At 42.9% G+C, this 24,787-nt stretch overlaps 1 protein-coding gene and 1 long non-coding RNA gene across 4 annotated transcripts; one reads left to right on the forward strand and one right to left on the reverse strand.

Annotated features, from left to right (window-relative positions):
• The first annotated feature begins 759 nt into the window (after window positions 1–759).
• Window positions 760–4,460, forward strand: LOC142819280 (uncharacterized). The gene is made up of 3 exons (XR_012897121.1): window positions 760–1,015; window positions 2,214–2,246; window positions 4,326–4,460. It is a non-coding gene; the product is annotated as an uncharacterized LOC142819280 (long non-coding RNA).
• Window positions 4,461–9,292: 4,832 nt separating this feature from the next.
• IFT22 (intraflagellar transport 22) lies at window positions 9,293–14,725 on the reverse strand. Of its 3 annotated transcripts, none has more exons than XM_075904401.1 (5): window positions 14,541–14,725; window positions 13,950–14,029; window positions 13,726–13,815; window positions 10,715–10,917; window positions 9,293–9,761 (listed from the first exon to the last, which is right to left on the reverse strand). In XM_075904401.1, exons 1-5 carry the CDS (start codon window positions 14,577–14,579, stop codon window positions 9,613–9,615), a joined length of 561 nt encoding a protein of 186 aa, XP_075760516.1. In that variant the 5' UTR covers window positions 14,580–14,725; the 3' UTR covers window positions 9,293–9,612. The 3 variants fall into 3 exon arrangements, with proteins under 3 accessions (XP_075760516.1, XP_075760518.1, XP_075760517.1); XM_075904403.1 differs by lacking the exon at window positions 13,950–14,029 and adding an exon at window positions 12,204–12,270 and having other exon boundaries at window positions 14,541–14,687; XM_075904402.1 differs by lacking the exon at window positions 13,950–14,029 and having other exon boundaries at window positions 14,541–14,683.
• Between the last annotated feature and the right edge of the window lie 10,062 nt (window positions 14,726–24,787).

Raw genomic sequence — 24,787 nt, forward strand, 5'->3', positions numbered from 1 at the left:
TTTTTTACATGTGATAGGCAGAGGTGAAAGTGGGCCAGAGCAGGCCAAAGAACCAGCTCATACATAGCTGACTTTTTGCTCCCTAAGTCGCTATCCCTGCCTGGGGCAGCCACATTATAGCACTCTTGTGGCACCATTGCTAAACCCTACTGGCAGGGCCACTCACAGGGGGACCAAAGGGGGCTGCTGGCCTGGGCCCGGCAATTTAAAAGGGACCATGGCTCTTGGTTGTAGCAACTGGGAGTCCGGATCCCTCAAATCACCGTGGAGCCATGGATGTCAGCCATGAAGGGTCAAGACCCCAGCCACTGCGACACCTTGACATTTCAGATTTAAATAGTAAAAATCAAGAAATTTACCATTTTCTAAACCCTATGAGTGTGACATTTACCAAATGGACCGTGAATTTGATAGGGCTCTAACCATTGGACAAAACATTGGTAAGGCCTAATTTGGAATACTGTGTACAATTCTGGTCACCCAAGTTGAAGAAAGATGAATTTAAAATGAAACAGGTGTAGGGAAGAGCTACTAGAATGATCAGGGGATGGAAGCTCTGTCTTACGAGGGGAAACGGAAAGAGCTTGGCTTGTTTAGTCTAGCAAAAAGAACAGGAGAAGGGATATGATTACTCTCCATAAATAGAAGGGGAAGGGGGAGGGTCAGGTAAATACCAGGGAAGGTGGACACTTAGGATAATTGTGACAGGGTGGATCAGAACCTGAGGCCCCCTGCTGGAGGCCTTATGGTCCTGCCACACACACACCCTAGAGAGGCTACAGAGAAGTCCTCCAAGTAGAGTAGAGTGGCTGCAAGGAACCGGCCAATCAGGGGCCAGGAAGGCCCTATAAAAGGAGCTTTAGGACCAGAGTCAGTTTAGTTCCTCTGAAGATCTAAAGGTGTGCAAAGAAGGTGACTGCCTGGCTGAGAGAGTGGCAGCACTGAGCATAGCTCAGAGAGGAGAGCTCATTGGAGACTGATGGACTATGTTGGGATGCTGAGATAAAGCCCTGAGGTAACAGTGAGGATGCTTCCTCAAGGAGGGGAAGCCCTGGGGACACCACTCTCTGCCAGGGTGGGGACCAGATTGAAGGAATGGACTCAGACATCATAGAGGGGGACCATCATTAGGCTTAGCAATTCTATCATCTGCCAATCTAACGTTGCCCCTTTTCTGGGCCTGAGTGGTTAGCCAAAGGTTGGAGCTGGAGGCTGCTATTTCAGCTCCCTGGTTACATAAAGATCCTTAATGACTTCTTCTGACTATTTTAGATTAAAGGCAGTGGTTACACTCCCTGTTTCAGAGAGATTTAACCCACCCATAAAACAACACCAGTGCTCTGGCTCTGCTGTGTAATCACCTGGGTCCTTGTCTGGCCAGCCTCTCGCTAGGGCAGGCAGATACAGTCACACCATGGTAACTGACAAGCAAACTCTCACCATTTCTCTTTGGTATTCACTCTTCTTCTATCTAGTATTAAGAATATTCTCCTCCCCTCCCTCTCCCCCCGTCCCATTCATAAGTGGATGCAAATAGGTGTTCTACAATCTTTTCTTTTTTAAGTAATGAAATTCCATCACTGGACATTGAGGGGCCCAGCACTGTTTACAGATGAATTTAGAGATGGCAGTTCCCAAAGTAAAATAATAGGGCTGTGCCTTTTTCACTTGTCTGTTCTGTGTATATAAAAGGCTTGAAGGGTGTTGGGAGGGGGGATTTCTCTTCCCTTTTCTCCATTCCTGTTTTTTTATGTTAGGAATTTCAAGTCAGGGCCTCAGGAGTTTTGCTGGAGGACTACTAGCTGCTGACTGAGTTTTTTCACATGTTCTTTTTCCAGGAGTAAGGGTTTTGAATATTTAACCCATCTTTTTCCTCAGCTATTTCTCAGGTCTTTGAGTTAAAGCAGTTAATAAGCCTGAATTTCTTAATTAAAAATCCTTCCCCCTCCCCCCCCCCCACACACACCTTGACTAACCATGATGCATTAGCATCAGATTTCTGATGACATCATCCTCTTAGTTCTCATGTCCATAAAGTCTCCTATGGTGATAGGCAAAATTTAAATTTCTAATATAAAAAACACTTTAAAAACATCAAACAGAAACCTCTTTCAGTCCTTCCTTGTACACTATAAAGATGTTTAGGTGCAACCCCCCATAAAGATGCAACCCCCCCAACAAAGGATTAACCCAGCTATTTATTTTCTTTGCAGGCAACCTTCAAGTCCTGAAGTACAACTTTTTGGGTAGGTAAGATATCAGAAACCCTGCCAGTCTTGCTCTTTTTAAAATATTTTCTGGGATCACTTAGTTTGATGGTCTGCATCAGTAAGTAAATAATTAATTTTAAAATTAGGGGAAAAGCTAAGGAAGGCAAGGAATAATTTAAAGCAAGAAGTAGATCAGATGAAAATGCCCAGGAAATGGTTAAAAGCCTCCTTGATGTAAACTTGTAAAGGATGGAATGTCTCCTTGGTAGAAGGGAATACCTTGTAGGAACCGGACGGAAGCAAGGTCTGGACTGAAGCAAGGTCCTGAGACCCAGGGGTTCAGTTGTCCGCCCCTATAGGCATGTATGATGTGAACTATGACCACAGACTGAGGCCTTGATTCCGTGCTGTGCCTCTTGGGAGAAGTGGCCTAGAAAGCTGTGGAGAAGCTTGGAACCACTTCTGCATCTCTGGAATTGGGGATGGCTGGTGGGTCTAGTTATGTCTTGTCTGAAACAATCCCCAGGCAATCCAATTACAGCTCAAAATAGAGGGAGTGCTGAGCAGTCTGGCTACATGCTCCATCTCCCACATTTTCCCATCCCCACCCAGCTCCTGAATACCTCAAGGGTGTGTGTCATAGGTCATCACCCAGGCAACTCTTAAGGTGCCAGAATGATAGAATCATAGAATACTAGGACTGGAGGGGACCTTGAGAGGTCATCGAGTCCAGTCCCCTGCCCTCATGGCAGGACCAAATACTGTCTAGACCATCCCTGATAGACATCTATCTAACCTGCTCTTAAATATCTCCAGAGATGGGGATTCCACAACCTCTCTGGGTAATTTATTCCAGTGTCTGACTACCCTGACAGTTAGGAACTTTTCCTAATGTCCAACCTAAACCTCCCTTGCTGCAGTTTAAGCCCATTGCTTCTTGCTCTATCCTCAGAGGCCAAGACAAACACGTTTTCTCCCTCCTCCTTCTGACACCCTTTTAGATACCTGAAAACTGCTATCGTGTCCCCCCTCAATCTTCTCTTTTCTAAACTAAACAAACTTAATTCCTTCAGTCTTCCCTCATAGGTCATGTTCTCTAGACCTTTAATCATTCTCATTGCTCTTCTCTGGACCCTCTCCAATTTCTCCACATCTTTCTTGAAATGCGGTGCCCAGAACTGAACACAATTCTCCAACGGAGGCCTAACCAGCGCAGAGTAGAGCAGAAGAATGACTGCTCGTGTCTTGCTCACAACACACCTGTTAATGCATCCCAGAATCATGTTTGCTTTCTTTGCAATAGCATCACACTGCTGACTCATATTCAACTTGTGGTCCACTATAACCCCTAGATCCCTTTCCGCCATACTCCTTCCCAGTCGCTTCCCATTCTGTATGTATGAAACTGATTGTTCCTTCCTAAGTGGAGCACTTGGCATTTGTCTTTATTAAACTTCATCCTATTTACCTCAGACCATTTCTCCAATTTGTCCAGGTCATTTTGAACTGTGACTCTATCCTCCAGGTTAGTTGCAACCCCTCCCAGCTTGGTATCATCTGCAAACGTAATGATAGGGGAGAGGAGGAATCTGGCAATTTTCTGGCCCTTTTACGCCACAAGACTAAGAGGCATACGCAGAATGAAGCCTAGAATCACGGCCCAAGGTTCTGTGCCAGAACTCTCTCAGAAGGGTGGTGGCTAAAATGCAGCATAGGAAGGGGAAAAACAGATGGATCCTCACGACTTTGACAGGGCTGTAGATAATCAAGTTTATGGGGGAGGAATATCCAATGTCATGCTCTTAATATTTAACAAATGATCTGATAACCAAAGGTCAGTCATTGATCCCCGGCCACATCACACACCCATCCACAACCTGAAGGCATACTCATGTTCCCACATAGATACACACATGCACGTTGTGGTGTTAGTAACACTCTTTCCTCCTAATTTCAACTTCCCCCTTACCATTTTGTCTAGCACGCACTGATTTTAGCTGAGGCTGGGAAGCAGTGGATATACTGGTAGAATTTCACTGTTTTGTAATGAACTGGCTAGAGTATCTGTGTTCTCTTAAATGGCTGAAATCCGAATGTCTCTATTTTGTGTTATAGGCTCCCTATGTTAACAGAGAACAGATTCTCCTGTAGCTCACATGGAATTATGTGTATGGAACAACAAGAATTGGCTTGTAACCTTACTGTTTCTATAAAGTGGCTGTAGCGTGCACCATAATGTGAATTCTGAAGTCCCAGACAATTAGTGATGTTTGATATAATACTGTAACAAATCTGCCTACCGACTCCCACATGTGAAAAGCACGAACATGCTTCAAAGAATTTTAAAATCCCAAAGTTAGCCAAATATATCCCCAGGAATTGAAGTGTCCCATTGTGTTGTGAAGGTGTTAGCAGCCTTTGGAAAAAAAATTCAGAGCATATGTTCTGTGGAAACCTGATGGAGTTTTGATTTGAATATTGCATTTAATGATCTGCAAAGGAGCAGCAGAAGGGCCTCCTAAAAGCTTTGGGTTTTGTGCCAGACTCATTACCTCAGATGCAGAAAGAATTTAAGGATCTTTGTGCCTTTATCAATATGAACCACAATCAATCATAGAATCGTAGGGCTGGAAGAGACCTCAGGAGGTCATTGAGTCCAACCCCCTGCTCAAAGCAGGACCAACCCCAACTAAATCATCCCAGCCAGGGCTTTGTCAAAACGGGACTTAAAAACCTCTACGGACAAAGATTCCACCAGCTTCCTAGGTAACCCATTCCAGTACTTTACTACCCTCCTAATTAAATAGTTTTTCCTAATATCCAACCTAGACCTCCCCCCCCCCCCCCCCGTTATCAATCTCCTCCTCTGTTATCACACATCCGCACAAAGACACAAATGATTTTTGCCCATCAGCCTTTTTTCTGTACTTCCTGTAACTATTTTAGGTTTCTTATTTCAGACCGTGATGGATTTCTCCATTTCCCTACTGTTGTTGTGTGCCCTAAGGACTGGACAATGATCTCTTGAATAGTGACTGTAGTGCAGCGCACATGTATGATTCTTTCGCTTACTGTTCATGGTTTTACATCACTGTAACTCCACTCTTTGGTTTCCCTGGGGTCGAAGTGGGAGGGACTAACGGCCTACAAGATTTCTAGCCTTATGTTGCAAAAATTTACTTAGCTATCTGTGCTTGTAGGTATTACATTTGATTTTTATTTTGACTAAAGAACACTTCAGGTCTGGGAATAGATAGTTACAGCCAAACCACAATGAATTATTTGCCTGGAACTCATGGAATAGTAACATAGTAATGGAGGGTGTGTCCTTCTCTTATCCTCCCTCTGAATAAATTCTCAGTCTTCAGCTGGATTTCATGAAATTTATGAAGAAACGGACTTTTCATTTCTCTAAATGAGGTTAGGTGGTTATCTACAGACAACCTCAAGCTGATTCTTACCAACAACCACAGGACATACCACACTAATACCAACCCTGGTACCTTCCCTTGCAACAAACCCCGTTGCCAGGTTTGTCCACATATTCACTCTGCTGATACCATTATTGGACCTAACCAAGTGAGTTATAAGATCAAGAACACATATTCCTGTGCATCCAGAAATATAATTTATGCTATCATGGGCCGAAAGTGTCCGTCTGCTATGTACATTGGACAAATGTCTCAGATACTTCACCAAAGGATCAATGCCCACAAAACAGATATTAGACAGGATCAAAGACAAAAGTTTCTTGCCATTTCAACCAGAAAGGACATTGTCTCAATGACTTGATTACCTGCATCCTGCTTCAAAGGCCTTTTAAGACTACACTTGAAAGAGAATCCTCTGAACTGTCATTCATGCTTAAATTCGACACTTTATGCCTAAGTTTGAATAAAGACTCTAATTATCTTACCCATTACAAAGATAGCTTCCCCAATTATCACCGCTAATATCATTAGCTCACAGACATTTACCTCCCTCCTCCCCATCCCCCTTCTGTTCTGAAATTTGATTTGTCCTTTTCATATGTGTTCATTTTTTTAATTGTATCCTTTGGTGTATATATGGTTGTGACTATTTTCTTCCACTATTTGATCTGAGGAAGTGGGTCTGGCCCAAGGAAGCTCATCACCTAATAAACCATCTTGTTAGTCTTTAAAGTGCTACATCGTCCTCTTTTTTGTTTCAGCTACACCAGACTAACACGGCTACATTTCTATCAGTATTATAAGCATTCTCAGCTGTCCTTCAATTCCTTTTCCTAGCTGGAATCATGTAATCAGCTAGTTATCTGGAAACTTTCATCCATTATAACATGTATTGTGTGCATACAAATGAGATGTAAACCAAAACATGAATATACATATAAAATGTTACCAATCCGCCAAAAGTCCGTGAATGGGTTTGCTGGTCTGTGGTATAAAGTAGGTTGGGAACCACCGTGCTAAACTTGATTTTAACAAATAGGGAAGAACTGGTTGAGACTTTGAAAGTGGAAGGCTGCTTGTGTGAAAGTGATCATGAAATGATACGAGTTCATGATTCTAAGGAATGGTAGAAGGGAGGACAGCAAAATAAAAACAGTGGATTTCAAGAAGTCAGACTTCAGCCAACTCAGGGAGCTGATAGATTAGGTCCCATGGGAAGCAAGACTGAGGAAAAAAACAATTGAAGACAGCTGGCAGCTTTTCAAAGGGACATTATTAAGGGTACAAAAGCACACTATATTTCAGTGTGTAGAAAAGACAGGAAGTATGACAAGAGACCACCTTGGCTTAACCAGGAGATCTTGAATGATCTACAAATCAAAAAAGTTTCTACTTTTTATAAGACTCCAAGTCAAAGTACAAAGGATGAACGTCAACAAATAACACACGTATGTAGGGGCAAAACTATAAAGGCAAAGGCACAAAACAAGCTCAATCTAACGAATCATAAAGGGTAATAAGAAAACATTCTACTAATATATTAGAAACAAGACTAAGCCCAAAGACAGGGTAGGCACATTGCTCAATGAAGTAAAAACAATAACAGAAAATGTGGAAATAGAAGAGGTCTTAATGACTTCTTTGTTTCTGTTTTCACCATGATGGTTGGTGGTGATTAGATGCCTATAATAGCGAATGCTCAAGAAAAGGAAGTATGTTCAGAAGTTAAAATAGGATAAGAACAAAAAGTTAAAAATAACTTAGAAAAGTTAGATGTCTTCAAGTCACCAGAGCCTGATAAAATGCATCCTAGAATACACAAGGAGATGATTGAGGAGGTATCTGAGCCATTAGTTATCATCTTTGAAAAGTCATGGAAGGATGGGAGAGATTCCAGAAAACTGGAAGAGGGCAAATACAGTGCTCATCTATAAAAAAGGAAAATAAGGCAACCTAGGAAACTACAAACCAGTCAGCTTTACTTCTATGCCAGGAAAAATAATGAAGCAAATAATTAAGGAATCCATCTGCAAACATAAGGTGATAAGTCAGCATGGATTAGTAAAGAACAAATAATTTCAAACCAACTTGATAGATTTTTTTGATAGGATAACAAGTCTTGTGGATAAGGGGGAAGTGGTAAACATGGTATACCTGGACATTAGTAAAGTGTTTGATGCAGTCTTGCATGACCTTCTTATCAATAAACAAAGGAAATACAATGTAGATGCGGCTATTATAAGGTGGGTGCATAACTGGTTGATCACTACTCTCTGAGAATGGTTTATAGTCAGGATGGAAGGGCATAGCAAGTTGGGTTCACAGATATCAGTTTTGGAACTGGTTTTGTTCAATATCTTCATCAAAGATTTAGATTATGGCATAGAGAGTACGCTTATAAAGTGTGCGGATGATACCAAGCTGCAAGTGCTTTGGAGGATAGGGTTGTAATTCAAAATGATTTGGACAAACAGGAGAAATGGTCTGAGGTAAATATAATGAAGTTCAATAAGGATGAATGCAAAGTACTCCTTTTAGGGAGGAACAATCAGTTCACATATACAAAATGGAAAGTGACTATCTATAACGGAGTACTGCAGAAAGGGATCTAGGGGTTACAGTGGACCACTGTCAGTTTGACATTGTTTTAAAAAAAGCAAACATTCTGGTATTTGTTAACAGGGATGTTGTAAGCAAGACATGAGAAATAATTCTACTGTGTGCTGATTAGGCTTCAACTGGAATACTGTGTCCAATTTTGGGCACCACATTTCAGGAAAGATGTGGAGAAACTGAAGATGGTCTAGAGAAGAGTAACATCTTAATGTTTTGGAAATGGCTAGAAAGATTTAACAAACTGCAATCTTTAGCCTGATATCTTACCAGACCACAAAACTATATTTACTTCCTATGTGGGAGGAAAAAAAAAATACAGATTCCATACAGCTTCATCTACCCTGCAGGGTTTTCGTGGAAGAAGCCTTTTGCGCAAAAATTTATTCCGCAAAAACGCGTCCACTCCTCAAAGCACATCGCTTTTGCAATATGCTTTTGCGCAAGAGCATACATACTGCATGGATGCTCTTGCACAAGAAAGCTCTGATGGCCAGTCACAGAATGGCCATCAGAGGACCGGTGCTCGCTCCCCCCCCCCCCAAAAAAAGCTTTCTTGTGCAAGAAACCCCTGCGAAGCGTCTACACTTGCCTTTTTACGCAAAAACTCTTGTGCAAAAGGAGTTATTTCTCGTGGAGAGAGGGATAACTACTGCAAAAAGCACTCTGTTCTGCCAATTTTCTTGCGCAAAAGCACATTTGAGGTATAGAAGCTCTGCCAGTTTTTGTGCAAAAATGGCTGTTTTTGCACAAAAACTTTGTAGTGTAGACGTAGCCTAAGTGAACTACTTCACAGATCCTTGTTCCTGTTACTTTATAATGATTTCCAAAAGCATGTTTTATCCAGATAACAATACAACTGACACTGTCACAGCATGCAAGTGCTTCAGAGATTCTTAAGCTTTATGTTTAGGCCTATACTTAAAAAAAAAAATCTCCTTAAGGAAAAGGATACAAATAATTTATAATGAGCAAAATAAAAAAAAAGTTACCACTCTCGCAATCTCTGCACCAAAAATATGATCAAATGCAGTTAGGTCCAGACCAATATTTTATTAGAAAATACATTCTCTCTCTCTCTCTCTCTCTCTCTCCACTTAATGCCAAGAAGGCAGCTGAAGTTACCCAAATTCCTAGACTTACATGCAAGTATTTGGGATAGCAGTTCATCAGAAGTCAGCCGCAGGTTCTCATGAGGAGTCTTAAGTTGTGCTTCTACTTGATTTTGGGAAAACAATCTCATTAAATGTTTGTGGCCTGTCATTTACCAGAAATGAAAATTAATTCATCTCCTAGAGTGGGCAGATCTCATACGAAAGAAGGACTGTATCTCCCTTACTTTGGTATTCCTTCCAGCATTAGGTAATAATTGACATCTCTTCTCTATCTCTGCTCTCATTTAGCAAGTTGATAATGCTTTTGAAGTATTTCACAAATTCCATGCGGACATCCTCAGGATCTTCTTCCAGGCTGGAGTGTATTAGTTTCAGTTTGTTCAGTGGTGAAGCTTTGAAGTTACCAAATAAATACATAAATAAATATTATTATATTCATTTTAACACAAACGTTTAAAGTTTTCTTGATTTCACAGTACTGTTTACACTACACAAACTATTTGGAAATCCAGAGGCATTAAGATAATGCTATCCAGAATGACATACAACATTTAAAAAGTGATACATCATCAGTAATATAATGAACTAAGTTCATGGATGAATATATCATTTGAAAAACTGAAAAGATATATTTTGCTATCACATATTTAGACAAAGTGAAATCTAACAAATAAGCAGGCATTTTAATCACTTCATTGAAGATATTCCTTAATCACTTTGAAACTCAGAAAAATCTTAAACGAGACAAAAAAACACAGGTTAATGGAGGTTTAATCTGCTGTAATGGTTCTTGAAGCTTTATCTTCCAAGTCTGATATTTGTGTTTTTTATTGTTGATACACACAACACTTTACAGAACTGCTTTAATTTTTATTGTTACAGCCTCTGAAGTGCTGATATTGTGTAGTTAATTATCTTTTATTTAGGTGTAATTTTCTGATAAGTTTTTCCTCCATTTCTTCATGTTAACCATTTCTAGATGGCATCTTTGAAATTCCTGTTGTAAAGTCAAATTAAAACAGGACCTTTTGATAGAATCTCTCTCACAGATGCAGTTGCTTCTTCCATCAAAAGATCAGGGGTCTCATTTTCTTCTCACATACACCAGTGTAAGTCATAGCACTGCCACTGAAGTCAGTTACAAGTGTGACACTAATATAAATGAAAAGAGCACGAGCTCCCTAACTTTTAAAAATCCATCTTTTGTTTCCATCTCATCTCAGTTTACTCTCATTTGGATTCTCTGATGGAAGAAATTAAAGAAATGCAAAAAATCACCAGCATTGAGAGTTAAGCCGATAAAACATAAATAGAGGTTAATTAATTAATTGTATCATCTTCTTACCCAATGACAAGTTTTCTGTGTCCCCTGCACTGCCTGGTTTATGGTGTGCAATTAGGAGACACTGGCTATCTAATAACTGCTGTTGCTGTACAAAGCAGGAGTACCACATTTCAATCTCCTTCAGGTGACTGGGCAGATCTGGGTTGAAGACTATTACAACACCATGTGAGTCTTTCATCAGAGCTGGCCAGCAAGTTTCAAACCTTGAAAAGCAGGTAAATGGAAAATGGTAAAGTTGGTAGACCCAAAAATGGCAACTGTTTTTACTTAATTTACTTAAAATTCCAGATAGCTTATGTATTTTGTCTTTAAACACAGATGCTTCAGTGTTTTTTCCCTTTGAAATTAAGAAGCTTGCTGTCAATGGGGCAAATTTCAAACACATTTTTGTCTGAAACAAAAAACCAATCAGCCTCCTAAATTCAGTCAATTTGAGGCCAGAAGAGACCATTAAATCATCAAATCTGGCCATCTCTACATCACATGCTATCCACCTCACTTACCACCCACACACTACATCCATCACAAGCAATGATATCATACAATTGCACTTACACATTTGTCCAGCTCCTTTAAAACTAATTAAGTTGTTTCCCCCCATAACTCCCATTGAAAGGCTGTACCAGAATCAAACTGCTCACATGGTTGAAACCTAAGTTCCAGCTTGAATTTGTTGGTGTCATGGCTCCTTCCCCACTCTGCCACGATAAATGCAGAAGTGGGGACCAGCAAAAGTACCCCAAAACCTAAATTAACCTAGATTTTGGGGATAAAAATTTCACTGCCACCACCCAAGTATTGATATGAAAGTTAGGGGAGAGATCACTTGGGAAATCTCACCCCTAAAGTACAAAGCAGGACACAACCATTAACCAATACCGGTTAATAAAAAGGAAAGATAAAGAACTTTTATTATCACCACAATATTCCCATTGCAAGCATAATGACTAGACAGAATAGTAATAAAGTAATACTCATGGGCTGTGTCTAGACTGGCCAGTTTTTCCAGAAAATCAGCTGCTTTTCCGGAAAAACTTGCCAGCTGTCTATACTGCATGCTTGAATTTCCGCAAAAGCACTGACTTTCTACTGTAAGAAATCAGTGCTTCTTGCGGAAATACTATTCTGCTCCTGTGCAGGCAAAAGTCCCTTTTGCGCAAAGCTTTTGCGCAAAAGGGCCAGTGTAGACAGCTCAGATTTGTTTTCTGCAAAAAAGCCCCAATCGCGAAAATGGCGATCGGGGCTTTTTTGTGGAAAAGCGTCTGTGCCAATCTAGACGCTCTGTTCCGAAAATACTTTTAACAAAAAACTTTTCCGTTAAAAGCATTTCTGGAAAATCATGCCAATCAAGAAACTCCACCATGGGCCTAGAACTTAGTTACAAAGGGAAACCAAAACATTTTTTAAAAGTACACAGACATCAGATCCTATTTCCCAAACCATAAAACAATAAAACCTAACGGCTTTATCTAAACTTTACCCTACTTACAGAAGAGTGAAGAATTGTTTATTGGAGAGAGAGAGACATGTCTGTCTCCTTCAGTAGCTGGAGGGAACTGCCAAGGGAAAAAGGAGAGGGAAAAACAAAAATTCCTTTGTCCCAGGTTGAAATTCCTACCTACATTCCTATTGGTCAACTCTACCTGAGTTAGGTATAGTTAACCCCTTAATCCCCAGGCTGCTGGCCATCTCTCATGATCATGACAGATGGCCAGCACCTTCTCCTGAAGAGCTGACTTGTGGAGTGGTCCTAGTCCTACAAATGGACCAGCTGAAACAGAACCCTACTGACTTCAACAGGCATAAGCATATGGTCAGGTGGATCAATTTAAGGGATTAAGATCCCCTAGTCATCTAGGTCCTAATCCTACATGGATCCCCCAATGCACCTGGAACTCCTTAAGCTCTTAAAAGGTCACTGCCAACTTGATCTTGTAACAGTTTAGAGAATGAGTTAGAAATAGTTTCAGATTCCACACCTGTCCTTGAACCCCCCTGACAATTTGTGGTTTTAGTTTTCCTTTTTTTCCCAAAGTACTTTTTATTCCCTGCTGTTGAACCTAATCCCTCAAAAAGAGTGGTCAAAAGCAAGCAAACTGAAAATATAACAAAACATTTCCCTCTATCTGCTTTCTGTTACTCAATGGTGAGTAAGAGAGACTTCAGAGAAAAGTGTGATTTTTAAGCTGATGCTCTTAATTCATTAACAGATAGATGGCCTTTTATTCATTTTCCTCTGATATAATATTCCGTGTGTTAATAGCTCCGAGCTGCTACAAGAATGAAACTGCCATATGTAGTCAGATAAATAGTACATCTTCCTCCAGTATCTTGTGTCGTAGTGCCTGATGTCTCAGAGGAAGATATAAAAAACTTTATAATAGAATAATCTATTTAAATAGGAAGCTTCTTCCTCATTTTAGGCAGGTAATACTTGGTTTATATCCTGAAATATGAGAATTTATATCCCATGGAAACAGAACAAATGCATGTTAAAATAATTCATATGCAGTGCTGTTGTAGCTGTGTTGATCCCAGGATATTAGGGAGACAAGTTGGCTGCATCTAGACTGGCATGATTTTCCGCAAATGCTTTTAACGGAAAAGATTTTCCGTTAAAAGTATTTGCGGAAAAGAGCATCTAGATTGGCACGGACGCTTTTGCGCAAATCGCTGTGCCAATCGCCATTTTCGCCATCGGGGCTTTTTTGCGCAGAACAGTTTTTAGCTGTCTACACTGGCCCTCTTGCGCAAATACATTTGCGCAAGAGGGCTTTTTCCCGAACGGGAGCAGCATAGTATTTGCGCAAGAACACTGACCATCTTACATTAGATAGTCAGTGTTCTTGCACAAATTCAAGTGGCTAGTGTAGACAGCTGGCAAGTTTTAAAACTTGCCTGTCTAGACGCAGCCATTGAGTGAAGAAGAGCTCTGTGTAAGTTTGTGTCGCTCAAATAAATATTACCTCACCCACCTTGTTAAAATAACATGAGCTTTGAAACCCACTTACTTTTGATCACCGCCACAATCCCAGAGCTCAAATCGACACCCTGCCCCTTTACTGTTGCCATTCACATTTGGCTTCTCATATTCAAGGATCCTAAAAACAGAAGTGGTTTCATAGCATGATAAAATTCTACAAGACCATGCTAGGAAGAGCATGACCTCCTCTGGGGAAGAGGTGGGGGGTCACAAATAAGGGTCTCCTTTCCGTATGCATGGTACAGGGCTCACCTCACTCCTTGAGTTGGGACATAGCTGCTAATGCCTTCTGTACTCTCTGACACAAAATTTGCCAAGACGGACTTCCCAGACTGCCAAAAATGGGAGCAAAAAGCCATGTGTGTGACTAACACGTCATTCAGTAGGGCTCAGAGGGAAGGGCGGCGGGGGGGGGGGGGGGCTGTGTATATCCTACCCTGGTCTTTGCAGTTTGGAGCCTGGTTTTTGCTGTTTGGAGGGGGAAGGAGGCTACTTCCATGGGATCATGGCCACAAGGAGGTGGAGCCCGTAGGATCTTCGTGGGCTGGGATCCATAACACTGGGGGGAGGGGCTCCCAGCTGGGCTGTTCATTGGGGGGGGGGGGCGACATACACCAGACCCTGCCCTTCCCGCCCAATCGGGCCACTCGAGACATCGACAAGGCCCAAGAGCGTGTGAGTGGGGAGGGACAGCGCGGCAATTCGCATGGGGCAGATACGGGGGGGCAGCCCCCAGGCACGTACGAGGTTCAGGAGCCGAGCCCCGCCCCTAAGGGGCCATGGGGGCTGTTCGGGGGGGGGGGCTCCACGGGGCCTGCGCTCCGCCGCCCGCCCCGCACTCACCTCGCTGGGGCCCACGAACAGGATCTTGGCCTTCAGCATCCCGGCGCGGGCCGCGCAGCCCCGAGCCCGACGGCGTTGCCGGGCGGCACCTTAGCAACGCGGCGCCGTTGTCAAGGGCGGGGGGAAGCCGCCCTGCGATTGGAGCGGAGCGTGGCCGGAAGGGGGAGCGGAGCGGGAAGGGAGGAGACGTCACGTGCCTCAAGGGAGCTTCCTGCTCCACGTGACCCCTTGCCCAGGTTCAGTCCCCTCCCCCTCAGTCTAGCCCCTCCCCCTCGCCCTCATTTCTCCTCCCCTCAGCCCCTCAGGGCCCGGCTCGCTCGCTGGTCGCGCGCCCAGAGCTGGCACTGCAGCAAGGCCCTGGGTTGCACAAGCTGGTCCCTGTGCTGAACGCTCTTAGCTGGGAGTCAGAGTCCCATTCTCATTGAGCTTCAGTCAGTTAAAAAAACACCTACAGGGGAAAAAAAGATTTTTTAATGAGTGTAGCAAAAATCAAAACACTTTTTTCACCCTCTAAAGCTCCCATGCAGGGGTATGGACCAGAGCAACAAAAGGGGTGAAATACAATCTAAAAAAAAGGGAAGAAGGACAGTCCAGGGAACTGCAGACCAGTCAGCCTCACCTCAGTCCCCAGAAAAATCATGGAGGGGAGCCTCAAGGAATCCATTTTGAAGCATTTGGAAGAGGGGAAAGTGATCAGGAATAGTCAACATGGATTCACTAAGGGCACGTCATGCCTGACCAACCTGATTAGCTTCTATGATGAAGTAACTGGCTCTGTGGATATGGGGAAGGCAGTGAATGCAATATACCTTGGCTGTGTCTACATTGGCATGCTTTTGCGCAAAAGCGACTGCTTTTATGCAGAAACATGCTGCCTGTCTACACTGGCCGTGAGTACTTGCGCAAGAACACTGACGTTCTAATGTAGGAAATCAGTGCTCCTTGTGCAAATACTCCGATGCTCCCGCTCAGGGATGAGCCCTCTTGCACAACTGTTCTTGCACAAGAGGCCAGTGTAGACAAGCGACATTAATTTCTTGCGCAAGAAAGCCCGATGGCTAAAATGGCCATCGGAGCTTTCTTGAACAAGAGAGTGTCTACGCTGGCACGGATACTTTTGCGCAAAAGCACATCTCTTGCGCAAAGGCACATGCCAGTGTAGATGCTCTCTTGCGCAAATACTTTAATGAAAAAACTGTTAAAAGTATTTGCGCAAAATCTTGTCAATGTAGATGTAGCCCTTGACTTTAGCAAAGCTTTTCATACGGTCTCCCATAATATTCTTGCCAGCAAGTTAAGAAAGTATGGATTGGATAAATGGACTGTAAGATGGATAGAAATATGGCTAGACTGTCGGGCCCAACGGGTAGTGATTAATGGCTCAATGTCAGATTGGCGGTTGGTTTCTAGCAGAGTGCCCTAAGGATTTGGTCTAGGGCTGGTTTTGTTCAATGTCTTTATTAATAACCTGGATGAGATGATGGATTGCACCTTCAGCAAGTTTATGGATGACACTAAGCTGGGGGAGAGATAGATATGTTGGAGGGCAAGGATAGGTTCCAGAGTGACCTAGACAGATTAAAGGACTGGGGCCAAAGGAAATCTGATGAGGTTCAACAAGGACAAGTGCAGAGTCCTGCACTTGGGATGGAAGAACCCCAAGCATTGTTACAGGCTAGGGACTGAATGGCTAAGCAGCAGTTTGTCAGAAAAGGTCCTGGGATTACAGTGGATGAGAAGCTGGATCTGAGTCAACAGGGTGCTCTTGTAGCCAAAAAGGCTAATGGCATATTAGGGTGCATTAGGAGGAGCATTGCCAGCAGGTCTAAAGAAGTGATTATTCCCCTTTATTCGGCTCTGGTGAGCTCATATCTGGAGTATCGTGTCTAGTTCTGGGCCCCCCACTATAGAAAGGATGTGGACACATTGGAGAGGGTCCAGCGGCAGGCAACCAAAATGATTAGGGGGCTGAGGCACATGACCTGGGACCAATCCTTTTCAACTTATTCATAAATGATCTGGAGAAAGGAGTAAGCACTGAGGCAGTAAAGTTTGCAGATGATACCAAACTGTTTAGGATAGTCAAGACAGAAGCAGACTGTGAGGGACTCCAAGAAGATCTCACCAAACTGAGTGATTGGGCAACAAAATGGCAAATGAAATTTAATGTGGATAAGTGTAAAGTAATGCACATCGGGAAAAATAAGCCCAACTATACGTACAGTATGATGGGGGCTAATTTGGCTACGACAATTCAGGAAAGAGATCTTAGAGTTATTGAGGACAGTTCTCTGAAAACTTCCACACAGAGTGCAGCAGCGGTCAAAAAGGCAAATAGGATGGTAGGAATTATTAGGAAAGGGATAGAAAATAAGACCCAGAATATCTTACTGCCCCTGTATAAAACTATGGTATGCCCACATCTTGAATACTGTGTACAGATGTGGTCTCCTCACCTCAAAAAAGATATTTTGGCCTTGGAAAGGGTTCAGAAAAGGGCAACTAAAATGATTAGGGGTTTGGAACGGGTCCCATATGAGGAGAGGCTAAAGAGACTGGGACTTTTCAGTTTAGAAAAGAGGAGACTGAGGGGGGATATGATAGAGGTCTATAAAATCATGAGTGGTGTGGAGAGGGCTGATAAAGAAAAGTTATTTATTAGTTCCCATAATAGAAGAACTAGAGGACACCAAATGAAATTAATGGGTAGCAGGTTTAAAACTAATAAAAGAAAGTTCTTCTTCACACAGCGTGTTGTCAACCTGTGGAACTCCTTGCCAGAGGAGGCTGTGAAGGCTAGGACTATAATAGAGTTTAAAGAGAAGCTGGATACATTCATGGAGGTTAGGTCCATAAAAGGCTATTAGCCAGGGGATAAAATAGTGTCCCTGGCCTCTGTTTGTCAGAGGCTGGAGAGGGATGGCAGGAGACAAATCGCTTGATCATTGTCTGCGGTCCACCCTCTCTGGGGCACCTGGTGCTGGCCACTGTCGGTAGACAAGATACTGGGCTAGATGGACCTTTGGTCTGACCCAGTATGGCCGTTCTTATGACCTATGAGGAGAGACTGAGGGATTTGGGTTTATTTAGTCCCCAGGAGAGAAGAGTGAGGGGGGATTTGATAGCAGCCTTTAACTTCCTGAAGGTTCCAAAGAGGATGGAGAGAGGCTGTTCACAGTGGTGATGGATGGCAGAACAAGGAGCAATGGTCTCAAGTTACAGTGGGGAGGTCTAGGTTGGATATTAGCAAAACTATTTCACTAGGAGGGTGGTGAAGCACTGAAATGGGTTACCTAGGTAGGTGGTGGAATCTTCATCCCTAGAGTTTTTTAAGTGTTGGCTTGACAAAGCCGTGGCTGGGTTGATTTAGTTGGGACTGGTCCTGCTTTGGGCAGGGTGTTGGACTTGATGACCTCCTGAGGTCTCTTCCAGCCCTATGATTCTATGACTCTATGAATACAACCTGTGCAGCTATTTTGGAGCACATTTGTGGCTCTCTGGGCCTCATGAAGAGGTCAGGGAAATTGTTATTCAGTGTTTTCCTGGCTTTATAGAGCTAGGCTCTATCCACAAACTGAATTGATAGGTCAGTGATGTAAGGGCACAAGGGAGGGCCTCAGAGTTTCCTGCTTTGCCACAGACTTCCCTTGTAACTGTGCACTAATCATTTAGGACCAAATCCATAATGGTATTTAGGTTCCTAACTTCCACTGAAAGTAAAGGAAATTAAGACCCTGAACATCTTTGTGAATCTTAGTCTAGTCCACTGTAGAAGTGAGGCTAGCGGAGCTTCCATGAGGAGAAATATATTAAAAGATCGAGAATAACTCAATTTCTACCTATCTGGGCCATATGTATACCTAAAATGTATAGATTTTGTGTGAGAAATGCCATTCTCTGGTGTAGTTTCCAGAACACATGGATCTTGTGATACTAATGACAGAATTTCCTCAAGTCACCAGCATGAGCATTGAAGAGACAAATCCTGTAAGTTTCTTATTAAGGCTTTGCTGAGGGAGCTGGAAGAGTTTTAAAGGCTCAGCATATAGGTACAAACATCTGGCAACCAGATGGGTTGCTTCAGAGTTGTTTAGTGCCCAGGTACAGTAACGTTTTAAGACAAGCTTTCAAATAGGACCTTTAGGTGCTATCATAATATAAATATTTATTAGTGCTACTGATAAATGTGAAACAGGATTGTTTTGTTCCCACTGAGAGGATACAGTGTTTCCATCAGCCTGCAGATTTATGTAATAGGTTTGTTTAGTGTCCCAGGAGCCTAGGTGTCATTTTTGCCACATTTAAAGGATCAGAAATAATCCATTGTTTCCAGGGCAAGTTATGAGAGACAAAGGTAATGTAAGAAAGCCAGCTGCATTTAGCATCGAACGCATATTTGATTCTGTTTTAGCAAACTGGGATTTATTTTACACTGTTAGAAACACACAGCTACCTAATTCCAATTGTGCACCTAATTAGGTCAATTTGTAATCAGTCCCTTCTGCTGCAAGACTATATGCCACATGCCAGATCCACTTGCATTCAGAGAAAAGACAGAAGTGACCAAAGGAGAAACCATTTTGCACTTATGAGCCAGCAAATGTAACCATTGCAATGTCTAGTAGTGCACAAAGAGAAACACGATATAATGGGTTCTAATGTGAACAGGCCCACTGTAGCCAGACACGAACCCCATCTTGTTTTCCCCCCTCCCCCAGAGAGCAAGAGAAAGGCAGTCAGCCTTTGATGCCCTGGGAACACAGGTATGCTGCCTGTCCCTGACTCTACCATAAACAGAAACCAGACAGTAAATGGGCTAGCTGACGACCCGGGGCCTCCCGCCATCCTGATGGCTAGTACCAGTAATTGACATGCCTACACTGTCCCAGGAGAGGAATCTTCGCCCATCACATACCAGAGGTGCCCATTGTCTGCATTTTCCCAGGTGTGAATTATGCTTTGCACCCTTCGTGGGAAACTTGGCATTCAAAGCCATTTTTCCCAATTGGCCACTTGAGACCAGGAAGAAGCCTACATGACCCAAAGGGTATAAAGAGGGGTATAGTAGCCCACCCCATTTGAGCTCCAATCATCTATACCTGCTGGCAGGTATTGATTGTCTCCCGAGGTCTGTGGGACGCCCAACCTCGCCCTACTTCTTCCCAAGGGATTGAGAGAAAGACGCTGGCCACGCCAAGTCTGGAACGCAGGGGTGAGAATATATACCTGCTATGTGTCTATTTTGCATGCATTTAATAAGAGCTCAGAGAAGCAAAAGGGTTTCATGGTACCTGTAAGTGACTTATTAGTGTAATTTCTGTCCTGTCCTTTGTAGTGGCTGTGTTATCTGTAACACAAGAGTAGCATTTAACAGCTAAGTTTACCCTGTAACAATAAAATAGTAACTGTTTAAGCTTTTTAACCTGACTCCTTCAGTTGCTGTAACAGAACCAAGCACAATTTAAAGAACTTCAGCCGGTCATAAGGGACTCACTGCCCTGACCGTCGGCTAACACCCATCAACAGTGATTTCATGCCCCATGGCAGAACAGTCAATGGCCCCCCTAGAAAGGGATGGGTGAAGCTTACCACAGTACTTTTTATCCTATTGATAACATATTAGAACCCACTGTGGGTAAGTTGTGGCATTACTTGATCTAGTTCGCTTGTTTTTTCCAGTTACAGGACCAATATTGAACAAATAGTGCACCTAAATATAAGATGTAGAATTTTGTATTTTAAATTATATATTTAAAGTAAACAAATACATTATGGAAAAAAGTAATATATATTTATATTAGGGCTGTCAAGCGATTAAAAAATTGAATCGCGATTAATCACGCGATTAAAAAATTTAATCACAATTAATCGCATGTGCCTCCCCTTTGAAATGCTGCAGCGGTGTTTCAATGGGATAGCGCTGCATGGAACCCGAGATCATCTGGAGACCCCAGCTGACCCTGGGCTCCATGCAGCGCTGCCCCTTGGAAGCGCCACGGCGGCGTTTCCAAAGGGCAGCACCTTAGGAGTCTGGGATCAGCTGGGGATCCTGCCCCTGCATCAAATTACCCTGTAAGGTTCGCGGGGGCTGCTATCTCTTCAACTCTGGCTACTCTTCTCGTCTTGGTGGAGTACCAGAGTCGAAAGGAGCGTGCTTGGAGATATCTTAGCAGACTATAAATGCTGGTGCATTGATTGCTGCAGTGTCAATCCACCCTATATTGGTTACAAGTCCTGAATATGAGCAACAAAGTTAAAATATACAATACGATTCTTGTGCTGCTGGTGCTGTGGGACATCAACACTCTGAGCAGTGAGGAGAGGGCTGGCATGGTGTACCATATCTACCTGGAGATCTCCAAGGAGGTGGCCAGGGGTGAAGGCAGATGGAAAAACCTGCACTTTGTTCCCTCACTGAATGGTGGAAGTGGCCCCCCCATCCTATACTAATAATAGTGGCTTGTCAGCCAGTACTAATGACAGCGAAGTGTAGCTTGATTGGTTGGCTGAACATTGTGGCTTGTGTTTAATGAGGAGCTGCAGCCCTGGGGGAGAAAATCTGGTAGCAAGAGAGAGCAAGTCTCTGTTCTCAGCCCCACAGTTGGAGAGCCAGCATGGCAGGCACAGAAGCTCCTGCACAGCAAGAGGAGGCAGCAAGCTCTGTGGTTGCCACGCTGCTTTTGCTGATGCTCTGTTAGGCTAGCAGGGTGCAGCAGCGCACTGGCAAACTGTTACTGTCACAATGAGGGATGGCGCTCTGTACAGAGAAGGAGCAGCAGGAAAACAAATGTATTAATTTTATTCCTCCACCTCCTGCTTTCCCCAGTCAGCAGGCCTGATGGTGAACAAAAGTGCAGAAAAGCCAAAAATCTGAGCAAGAGGTAATAGAAGTTAGACTCTCAGTGTACATAGGGGCTTTTGAAAATTGTATCCTAAATCAATCGAATGATTTAACAAAAATATATAAATAGTATCATGAGCTTTTGTGGGCAAAACCCACTTCCTCAGATGAGAGGAAGTGGGGTTTGCCCATGAAAGCTCATGATACTATATGTCTCTAAGGTACTTCTAAAGTTACAGACTACCCCTCTGAGACTATTAAATGAGTTAACAATTTAAGTTATTCAAATACTTTATTTTTCAGATTAACTACTGATATATTTCCCCCAGTAATTCTTAATCTCTAAAATGGCTGTTTTGAAAGCATGGCCCTTGGGTCTGGCCTCTACCCTTATCCTCTCTCTTTAGTGTAAACGGGAACAGAGACAGTTAATGGTACCGTATTTCCTTTTCAGTAAGCATTTGTAAAGCAGTAGTGTTTAAAACTCGAACAGCCTTACCTTAAAAAACAACAGTAAAACATCTGTTACTTTGTTCTATTCCTCACATTTAAACAGATGGCATCCCTTGCCTCACTGGGACTAGATTTACACTTTACACTTCCCTAGGCCCCGCATCTTCAGTGCCCCCTCTTCCCACTACAGCTGAACTTCCTGTATTCCATAAAAAATAAACTTTTAATGCACTTTTAACTTTCAGGTGTACCTAGAACATTGGTGCCTTTAGGCATAGGCCTACTGTGCCACATTGTGAACCTTGGCAGAGAAATCTAAGTGGTCAGAGTATTTCTCTGTTTAAAGCCCTGAATTAGAAGCAGAAACACTACAAAAAACCTGCATCCCCGCTACACACTACAGACCCCGTCACTTCTGAGGGCTCCAGTATTGGACTGGGGCAGAATTTGGCTCCCAATGTTTAAATTTAATTTGGCTCCCAGTGTTTAAATATAAATTAAAGCTGCAAATGAAATAGACATTAATAGTTCTGTTTATGAAATGGTGCTGATTCATTCCATGGAGCAAGAGTAGCACCTAGTGGCTAAACATGCCCATTCATTCCTTCATTTGTTTCCTTTCTCAAATAAGTGTATCTCCTAGGACTTACTTAGCATGATTGACAGTTTTGACTTGAGAGGCCAGCACTTACATTCTCCAGGGATTTTCCTCTTTTCCCTCCACCTCCCACCATGTTCTGTTTTCTGTTAGAAGTGGTAGTTGAAATATGAAACTTCATTCCTCTCTCCCTCCTACCTTTGCTTTCACATTCCTGGATAACAGGGGAGGGTGTTTCAGCCCATCTAGGTCTGTAAGTGGGTGGGCCATGCTCTTTGTGGCCTATTGCTTCCTGCTGAGAGAATTCCCATCTCTGTATGGAATCCATACTTTTTAAAGATCAAGCTGATCATCTGGTGGAGGTGGTGACCCTGGTGCATTTAATAATGGCGTGTTAACTTGCCTGTGTTAGGCAGAGCAACCTAATATATTCCAAGAAGTAACATTTGTGAAGATCAGTAAGATGTGGTATAGACAGTTATTGACCATATCCTGCTGGGGCAGCTTATACACTGAAGAGGGTTCTCTGACAAATTGACATTTGAGAGGAAGCACAGTGTTATTGTGTTAGTGGAGGCATTTCTTGGAAAGTGTTCTTAGTCCACTCCTCTAATACTTGGAACTTTTAAGCAAGATATCTATCTATCTATCTATCTATCTATCTATCTATCTATCTATCTATCTATCTATCTATCTATCTATCTATCTATCTATCTATCTATCTATTGAGTTGGAAATACAGCTATGATGCCTCATGGTCTGGTCTCTCCTGCAGGCTGTACATAATGCATGCACCATGATGCACAATAGTCTTCCTTCTTGGGGAAATAGATAGTGTGGTGACATTTCTAAAGCAAAATATTTTGGGTTTTGATTGTTCTCCAAAAGTTCAAGTTTTTCATGGGAAGCAGCTTGGATAAATTAACAATTTTCCATGAAAACACAGTTTTGGTGGAAAAATTTCAGCCAGCCCTAGTTAAGCAGCTCCTTACGGTCTGATTCTGTGATCCTGGACTGTTACCTTACTAGTGTGAATACAGCGCAACTCCATTGAAATCAGTGGAGACTCAGAAGCTATGGGACCAGGGAGAAAAAAAGGAGTTGATCGCAAGAGAGCTGTGCATTTCCTGGAAGGTTTGGAGAAACCTTGGATTCCAAAGAGGCTCAGAGCACATCACAGGATTGGGCTAAAAGTCTGCAGCATTTGTTCAGTGCCCTTTTTTTTATAAACAGCAGAGCTACAAAATGATACACATATTAAACAAGGCAACAGGCATGTGAGCAATAGAGCCAGGTAAAATGTAGTGACCCTGATACACAGGGCTTCGTTCAGCCTCTACCATTAGAGTCGCATGGTTTTGTTTTGAGCTTTGGTTTTGAATAAAAAATCGCAGACTGAAATGCTGACAATTCTGGACTTTACCACTCCCCCTCCCCAGCCCAAGAGCACCCAAGTTTGCTGAACTGACAGTGTACCATGGAGGTTATTTATTCAGGAGGGGAAAGGGGTGTAAATCCTGAATGACTACAGTGAAGTTAAGGGGGAAAAAATCCATTAATGTCAGCAGAACCAGCGCTTAGTCCTAAGGCTTTTGCTTGGGAAATGAATTGTTGGCAGGAAAGAGAGTTTATCTTGTGAACTTGAAGGTTTTTTCTGTTTTGTTGAGTTATCTTTGTATCGCGTTGGCATTTAGCAAGCACCAAATAAGAGGTTCTAAATGTCGTATGCCCAGGGTATGAGAGTGCCGCGGGGCCCAGGGCAGCGCCGCAGGGCCCCGGGCAGCAAAATTTCGCGGGGCCCCCCCCTTTGACACAGCGCATGCGCCGTTGTGCCAAGGCGCATGCGCGGGGCCTCGGGAAGCGCGGGGCCCGGGGCAGCCGCCCCGCTCGCCCTGCCCTAAATCCGCCGCTGCGTATGCCTTCCGAACATCAGACTTCCACTGAGGTCTCTGGGCCTAGTTGCATCTCTTCTTGAATGGCCCACTCAGTTTAAGCAAAGGGGGAAATAAACCCCTGCTAGTATTTCATTGAAGACAACAGAGCGACTCCAGCAATGAATATGGATCAGAATCCAAATAAAAATTATTTTCCTTCCCTCCTTTTTCCTCTGTTACTATCAACAGTTCCACCAAACGAATTTTGGAACAGTGAAAGGACTCACTTTTTATCTATCCCCCTTCATATTTCAGCTTTTATTTATAAAAGCACAGCTCTAGTCGTTTTCATAACACAGAACTTTTATCTATAGCTATGGATAAAAGTTTCTTATTTTTTCTAAAATCACCAGTGAGATCATATCAGCTCCTTAGAAGTAAGGAAGTAAGAAAATACAACAGGAAGTACAGGCACTTACCA

This window comes from Pelodiscus sinensis, chromosome 21 (genome assembly GCF_049634645.1).
Source record: "Pelodiscus sinensis isolate JC-2024 chromosome 21, ASM4963464v1, whole genome shotgun sequence".
Taxonomy (NCBI): domain Eukaryota; kingdom Metazoa; phylum Chordata; order Testudines; family Trionychidae; genus Pelodiscus; species Pelodiscus sinensis.

Coding starts and splice junctions, on each gene's coding strand:
- IFT22 (XM_075904401.1), bottom strand. CDS start 14,579: ATGCTGAAGGCCAAGATCCTGTTCGTGGGCCCCAGCGAG. Junction 13,816..13,949: donor GTCCCAACTCAAGGAGTGAG/GTGAGCCCTGTA, acceptor TTCTGTTTTTAG/GATCCTTGAATATGAGAAGC. Junction 9,762..10,714: donor CACAGAAAACTTGTCATTGG/GTAAGAAGATGA, acceptor GTAACTTCAAAG/CTTCACCACTGAACAAACTG.